The sequence below is a fragment of the Octopus bimaculoides genome, chromosome 12 (genome assembly GCF_046866305.1).
Source record: "Octopus bimaculoides isolate indiv1 chromosome 12, ASM4686630v1, whole genome shotgun sequence".
In the NCBI taxonomy this organism is placed as follows: domain Eukaryota; kingdom Metazoa; phylum Mollusca; class Cephalopoda; order Octopoda; family Octopodidae; genus Octopus; species Octopus bimaculoides.
In genome coordinates this window covers 8,662,316-8,670,837 of record NC_142939.1, presented here as the reverse complement: position 1 = coordinate 8,670,837, position 8,522 = coordinate 8,662,316, and the positions used below count along the sequence as shown (strand labels likewise).

At 35.8% G+C, this 8,522-nt stretch overlaps 1 protein-coding gene across 4 annotated transcripts in view; it reads right to left on the bottom strand.

The window, feature by feature from the left end:
* Positions 1 to 2,361: 2,361 nt before the first annotated feature.
* LOC149132950 (uncharacterized) overlaps positions 2,362 to 8,522 on the bottom strand; it is a 15,280-nt gene continuing 9,119 nt past the window's right edge. The window contains exons 6-9 of one of the 4 annotated variants that reach the window (XM_089360770.1): positions 7,894 to 8,013; positions 6,810 to 6,872; positions 4,847 to 4,913; positions 2,362 to 4,294 (exon numbers count right to left, since the gene is read on the bottom strand). In XM_089360770.1, coding sequence (XP_089216896.1) covers positions 3,820 to 4,294; positions 4,847 to 4,913; positions 6,810 to 6,872; positions 7,894 to 8,013 — 725 coding nt within the window. In that variant the 3' untranslated portion in view covers positions 2,362 to 3,819. The remainder of the gene's footprint in view (positions 4,295 to 4,846; positions 4,914 to 6,809; positions 6,873 to 7,893; positions 8,014 to 8,522) is intronic. The other 3 variants (XM_089360772.1, XM_089360771.1, XM_089360773.1) reach the window with 3 other exon arrangements.

The following is an 8,522-nucleotide window of genomic DNA, read 5'->3' as shown; positions in this document are numbered from 1 at the left end:
CGAAGAAGGTTTTTTCATACTGAGCTACCCGGCAGAATTGTTAATTATTAATTTTATTACTAATTGATGATTCCCTGCCCTGCATATCTATATATATATATATATATATATAAATACACAGAAAACTATTATTTCCAAATCTCTGAATGAGAAAGACTTAGTAACGTTACTCTAGAGTAAAGATTATTTGCCAACATAATGTGTCAGTCCTGATGAGGATGAATGTTACTGTTATTTAGCTTCAGGAAACATAGTCTCCAGCTGGCTATTGATGCACTATCTTCATCCTTGTTTAGCACGATGTTTCCTGGGGCTAAATAACAGTAACATTCGTCCTAACCCGGACTTCCACATTATGTTGGCAAATAATCTTTACTCTAAAGTACTGTGACTGAATGTTTCTCATTCAGAGATTTAGAAGTAATATTTTTCCCATTTATAAGATCCGTGACCATGCATCACTTTGAAAAATATATATTTCAAACAAGAATTTAGTGTCACTGTCTCTAGCTGAGCAGTTATTCTGTGCTGATGGGGGGAAATAACCCAGAAACCATGGGTACATGGATATTTGTTTCTACTCTAAGCACAAGGCCTAAAATTTTGGGGGAAGGGGCCAGTCAATTAGATTGACCCCAGTATGCAACTGGTACTTAATTTATCCTCCCCGAAAGGATGAACGGCAAAGTCGACCTCGGTGGAATTTGAACTCAGAACGTAAATACAGACGAAATACCGCTAAGCATTTTCCCCGGCATGCTAACGTTTCTGCCAGCTCACCACCTTCATCAGCACGCAAATATTGCTTTAGAGCTGAGTGGAGACACTAAACTCCCTTGTTTGAAAATATAAGGATGCAGATAGTGTGTTGATAGCTAGCTGGAGACAGTGTTTACTGGGTCTAAATAGCAGTCACATTCTTCCTAACCAGGACTGCCACATTATTCTGGCAAATAATTTTTACTCTTTCTCTCTCTCTCAATATATATATATATATATATATATATATATATATATATATAGAGAGAGAGAGAGAGAGAGAGAGAGAATGATGTAAACAGACAAATAAACATGCTTGGGTTTATAGATATCATCATCGTCATCATCATCATCATCGTTTAACATCCACTTTCCATGCTAGCATGGGTTGGACGATTTGACTGAGGACTGGTGATCCAGATGGCTACACCAGGCTCCAATCTGATTTGGCAGATATATACAAAACAAAACTTTTGTTGTTAACATTGAAGATGTTAAAAAAAGCCAATGTTTCATTCAAACCATGGGGTCGAGACTATGATGAAGCTAAAAGATGTTCTTATGGACGTACTGCTTAAAAACATTATGTTGGAGGGAGATGAAAATTCATTCCAAGAAGTTCAAACAACATCCGGTGTTTTCACTAGCCACTGCCGGAATGACTTTTCCCCTACCGTTCATGTGTGTGTGTGTGTGTGTGTGTGTGTGTGTGTGTGTGTGTGTGTGTGTATCTTTCTCTGAAGTTTATCAGCTAAAACAGCTGCTGCTCGTCAACAATGCTTTAAGTTTATATTTGTTCGGCGCCATGTTACACAATCCCTTGGTTGCTCTCACCATCAGGATGTGAGGGAATCTGGGATTGGACAGTTGGACAAAGCTATTAATAAAACAAATAAGTTAAATAATCATATGTTAAAAGCCACTTATGCACTTCACATGACACTCCTTAATTTATTTAAAAAGCAACAAATTTATCAACAAACATACTCAATAGATTATTCAACACCAATAAGAGCACAACAACTGAAAACTGTCAAATATTAGACTTGTCAGTCTAAATATAGATTCTCCTGCTCCTCTTCTCACCTTTTTTTTTTTTTTTACTCATCTCACTTTATTTTAAACAGCCTTCAGTAATTCATGCATGTAGAGGTGCAATGGCCCAATGGTTAGGGCAGCGGACTCACGGTCATACGATCGCGGTTTCGATTCCCAGACCTGGCGTTGTGAGTGTTTATTGAGCGAAAACACCTAAAGCTCCACGAGGCTCCGGCAGGGGATGGTGGTGAACCCTGCTGTACTCTTTCACCACAACTATCTCTCACTCTTACTTCCTGTTTCTGTTGTGCCTGTAATTCAAAGGGGCCAGCCTTGTCACGCTCTGTGTCACACTGAATATCCCCGAGAACTACGTTAAGGGTACACGTGTCTATGGAGTGCTCAGCCACTTGCACGTTAATTTCACGAGCAGGCTGTTCCGTTGATCGGATCAACTGGAACCCTCGACGTCGTAAGTGACAGAGTGCCAACAACAACAATTCATGCATTTAAGTAATTTCTTCAAATTATTTAAGACAACATTTAAGAAAAAGAAACAAACAATTTATTAGTGTTGGAGAATTTCAGTTCTTTATCTTTTGTAGAGAAATATATTTTGTTTGACATATGAAGTGAATAATCATATTTATTTGCATTTGAAAGTATTAGCTAAATCACTTTCTTGAAATTTAAAACAAATGGTGTTTAGTTTCAAATTTCACACACATAAACCTTCAATTTATCATACTTAATGTATATACACTGGTGATAGGCCAGTTGCTGCAGTTTTTATTCAAGAAAAATCTCTTATGGAGGCACTGTTTAAAAACACTGTATATCAGAGGGAGACAAAAAGTCATCCCAAGATCAAACAGCATCTGGTGTTCTCACTAGCTGCTGCGGGAATGAATTTATTATTTATTACTATCAAATTTATTGTATGAAAAAATATCTCTTATTCTTATTTTTCCTTAATATAAGGTTTTACAAAAGAAAGACAAAGAAAACAATAAAATCAAGATAAAAAAGATAAAGAGAAGAGAGAAAGAAAGAGAAAGAGAGAGACAAAAGAAATATCAATGCAGCATGAAGTGCTACATTTGGTCGCACACCATAAGTTTCAATGGAACCTACTGAAGCCAGCCAGCAGGCTCGCAGCATTACCACGGGGCAATGGCAAGCCTAAGGTATTGAAATTGTTTCCTGATTGGGGGATGTGGAGAATTTTATTTCAACAAATCCATTAGTTACCCCTATCCATATTAAACCTGAGTGGTATTTTTTATTTGTTTTATTTTATGGCTGATTCCGAACAAGCTGTTAGTTTGGGAATATTATTGTTTTATTTGTTTGTTCTCTTTTACATATTAGAGGGTGTATAGGATTAAGTTATAATTTTTTAGAGCAGTTTTGTTCTTGATTTCTGGTTGGTGTGTTTTTTTTTATTTTAACTTGGGATTGGAAGTTGTCCTGTTGAGTATCCATATGAATTGATTAAGCAGATTTTTAGGATTATATATTTTGTTTGTTTTTTGGTTCAGTCTATTTTAGATATGGTATGGATATATATATATATATATATATATATATATATATATATATATATTAGAGTATTAGATTATATTGAATAAATAAGGGTTTTGAAAACCTTTTGTAAGTGACCAATTCACTTGTAACCAATTATAAAAATATAGTATTTGATTTTGGTTTGCCAGACCAATGTTTTATATAAACTATTATAACATTTATGATTATAATACTTGTTTATTTATAGGAGTGTATATATAATTGCGTGTGTGTTTGTGTGTGTGTGTGTGTGTGTGTTTGTGTGTGTGTGTGTATGCGCATGTGTTTGTGTGTGGTGGGGGCTGGTATTTTTTTATTTTTTCGGTGAAAACATATTTAAAATATTCTATTAGGTTTTTGAAGTGTTGACGTTGAGGGTTGTTTTATGTATCTTTTTCTTTAGGTATAATTAGATTGAATTTTTAGGAGAAAACACTTTTAATTAATTTATCGTAATTACTTATGGCGAGATTCCATATCAATGTACATGGCATTTTTACCTGAGCATAAATCATTTGCAGCTGAATTTACATATCCTTTATTCTCGGTGAAACATAAATCACTGTGAACAGTACCTGAGCCATTTTCATTTGAATATATAGGCTTTTCAACCATAGATATATCCTCTGCAACAGAATATGCATTATCATCTACCATACATGCACTTTGTGCAACAGAATATATATTATCTTCAACCATACATGCACCTTTTGCAACTGAAAATGCATCAACGGAAAGCAATTTATTTTCCATCATGCAAGGATCACTTCTAATTGAATGTGCATCATTTTGGAGCAATATCTTTGCTGCTTGCTGTTTCAAGGTATTACTTGGTTGTGATTCCATCTCCTCTGGTAAACAGGTCTTTGTGGTACTCTTCTCAGTCATTTCTTCAGATGTCAAATTTGATCCGGATTTCTTGCACCTGTGTCTAAGAAAATGTTAGCATATTTAATTAGGCAACATGTGTGTGTGTAAGATTAGGAAAGAATAGAGATTAGTGTTGTCTGCATAGGGAGTGTGAGCTGTGATAGAAGTCACGAGTAGGTTCTTAATGTTAAGAAGAAGAAATAACAGAATCCTCAGCACATGCAGTTATGAAAGCTTCCTGCCTGGGAGACAAGAGACACATGTATAACAGTTGAATGTGAATCTATGTTTAGCCACATGAATATCATGAGTTGATCATGTGTGCAAACACATTATCAGTCTCGTCAGCACCTCTTGCGATTTGGTCATGTGATAGTCTAGCAGCATGACAAGGTCTTTCTGTGTGGAAAGACCCTACAAACATTCAAACTAGGGGTACAGTTAGAGTATAACTCCTTCCCTTCATTCTTCCAGTCTTATATGTCTTGAAAATGGGAGATGAGCACTGCTCTTCGTCCTCTGACTCAGTACAGTAGAAATAGAGAAAAAAGTTAAAATAATAATGATACTCTAAAACAGTCTCAGTAGTAAGATGTAGTCTTATATTACATACCTGGTAACTATGATGCATAACATACAAAGAAGGACTATTGTTGGTATAAGAACACTGCATAGAATTACTGAAATGTTAAGAGAAAAATGGAATGCATTAAAAAGGAGAATTTGCTTGTTTGATTCTTGCTTCTTTTGTGGTCAAACATTTCAAAAATTTGTAGCTTTTCTGTTACCTTTAATATGGTTTCAATTCATTCAAACACCATGAATCATTTTAATCACCTTTCATCTTGAACATCAACACAATTTGTTGCTTTCTCACTCCTCACACATCGTCTGGACTGGTTTGGGAGGCTGAGCTATTCTGTTATTCTGAACGGTAGACACCGAATCCCTACCTCCATCGAATATGAAAGTAACTGCATTTTACTACCAATCCACACTGTAGGATCCTAGCAACTAATTATCAGAGAGCAAAAGAGCAAATCAAGGAATCGGCATGTAATAGCAACCAAATGTTCCTCGAATCACACTGTATTGTCTTAAGAAGGCAAGAAACACTGGAAAAGCATGGAGTTAACCGAAAACAACAACAACAACAACAACTACCATCTTATCAATCTAAAACAGTTAAAATAAGGACAGCTATTATTTCACAAGGCATTACTGTATGGTTAAAAAGCTTGCTTCAAAACCATGTGGTTCCGGGTTCAATCCCTTGTGCAAAATCTTGGGTTGGTGAATAAATTACTTTTCCAATAGTTTCGTGTTGACCAATATCTTGTGAATGGTAGACAAAAATTGTGATGAATTCTGTCGTTATGCTGTTTGTTTATTTGTATGATTGTATGTATGTATGTATGTATGTATGTATGTATGTATAGACGTCGGTAGATAGTTATGTACATATATATGAATGTGTGTATGAGTGTGGGGGTGGGGGTGGTGTATAAATTACATGCACACACACACACACACACACACACACACACACACACACATACATGTACGTATATATATCATCATCAACATCTTATGTCAGTTTTCCATGATGATATAGCCTGGATGGTTTGACAGAATCCAAGAGGTTAGAGGATGATGTCTTGCTCAGATATCTCAGGTTCAGCATGGGTTTTACAGTTGGATAATCTTCCTCATTCCAACCACTTCACAAAGTGTACTGGGTGCAGGTTTTCTGACATTGGTACCAAGGAGGTTGTTGTGCTTTTGTGTCATCTCAGCTATGCACTGGCTGAAAGGGAGAATAGGAGGGGAAAAGGATGACTATAGGTGAGGTGTTGAGGGAATAGTTAAAGTAGGGTGGTTAGAACACTTATTGTTGTGATAGTCAAAAGGGGACAATGCTGGATTGGTGTAATGGAAGGGACATGAGGAGGTGGAAGGGAAAGAGTAGTGTCAATGGTTAGTGAGAGAGAGATAGGGGAGAGTGAAAGCAAGCAGGAGAGAGAGGGAGAGAGAGAGAGAGAGAGAGAGAGAGAGAGAGAGAAGTGCATGACGGGATGGATTAGATAGAACAGAACCCAGTACTGTGGTGACTCTTCTTTGTTTTTGCTTTTAATTTGCAGTTAAATGCTACAGAGTAAATGATACAATACTAAAAGATACTGTATATTTCATGGTTCTCTGTGAACTTCCAGCTTCAATACTATTCTCAAACAATCATTTAATGTTCACATCTACAACTTGTATATAAAAATATACATACATACATATATCAAAATATACATGCATGCATATACATACATGTGTGTGTGTGTGGTGTGTGTGTGTGGTGTGTGTGTGTGTGTGTGTGTGTGTGTGTGTGTGTGTGTGTGTGTGTGTACACATTCTTTTAGTCTTTTACTTGTTTCAGTCGTTTCACTGTGGCCAGATTGAACCACCGCTTTTTAGTCGAAGAAATGTGAATATATCATCGATATCCAAATTGAAAAGGATGACTTTGGATGGCTGCTTACTTTACAGCATTATATTCTTAAATATATTGTATAATACACTCATACCTATTTTTCTTTGAGCTTTCTTATTCAGCTTCTTATGAGCAGAGGCTGAAGTATGAGCAGTATCTACAAATACAAAATAAAAAATGTAGTATCAGTATCTATAAAGACAAAAAAAAAAATAAATAAATAGATAAATGATATTATCCTGGGATAATTCTTTGTAAGTCTGGTTAAGAATGGTTAAGAAGATTGCTTCAAAACCATGTGGTTCCAGGTTCAATCCCTTGTTCAAAATCTTGGGTTGGTGAATAAATTACTTTTCCAATAGTTTCATGTTGACCAATATCTTGTGAATGGTAGACAAAAATTGTGATGAATTCTCTTGTGTATACTATTTGTTTGTTCGTTTGTATATTATTATATAAATCTGGTTATAATGACCAACCCATGTATGTAAAAGTTAAATCAAAGAAAAGTACATTTGGGAAATACATTCCAAAAGGATTTATGAATAGTGTATATAGCATATTATAAGGACTGTAACTAAAATAAAGCGAAAGTTGGCATAACTTTTTAAGTAACTGACATAGGTCATTCAAATTGCATATGTTGACACAATGACACTTCTATAGTAACGCTTCTTCCTTGTATTATTCGTCTTCACTAAGGCAGCAATCTGGAAGAATTTTTAGCTGACTGGACAAAATACTTAGCAGCGTTTTGTCCATCTTATGTTCTGAGTTTAAATGTTGCATGAGTTGACTTTGTCTTTTTTGGTTGATGAAATAAGTACCAGCTGTGCATTGGGATCAATCTAATCGACTAGACCCCCTCCCTTAAAATTTCAGGTATTGTTTCTATAATAGAAAGGATTATTCTTCTTGGTTGTAAACAAATAATAGGATTCAAAAAGAAATAGTGTATTGTTACTGAGTTCTTGAAAAAGTGGAGCTGCAGGCTGAGAAGGCTACAGGTTGTTGACAGAGATGACGCAGTTCACATTTCGAAGAAGATTGAGCTAAACAAGTCCTATCCTATGTGTAGACAGATGGATGAATAAGGATAATATCGAGAGATGGACGAAGATGTTTATAGAAGGGGAAACTAGCATTCCATATACTCTATAAATCAAAGAAATACACACCAAGAACTGATGTTGGTGTACTTTCCCTTGAATCTGTTTGGTAATTTGCTGTAGTAATTGTAATTATGTTCGGGGTACTGTCATATGGAGTATTTGGAATAATTGGTTTTTTAGCATAACCTGGACATTAAAAAAAAAGTTGAGTGGATAAATAATCATTCACCTTTTATTAAATGTATATATATATATATATATATATATATATATATATATATATATATATGCATATATATATGCATATATGTACATACCTACATATATATGTATACATACATGCATAAATGGGTAGACGACATCAAAAAACCGTTAAACACAATGAGAAACGAAAACATAGAATACGATTTTTTTTCGAACAACGAACAACATGGCCGGAGTCACATGACTGAAACATGTAAAACAATAAAAGAAGCTACACCATTTTAATCCCGAGCAAACCAGGTATCCCCGCTGAGGGAACCCGTGGAAGAGGTAGGCACAGGAAGACCTGGGCTGAGGTGGTGAGGCAAGACCTTCGAACATTGGGCCTCACCGAGGCGATGACTACTGACCGAAACCTTTGGAAATGTGCTGTGCGTGAGAAGACCCGGCAAGCCAACTGAGATCGTTGCCAGGGCCCCTGGACTGGCTCT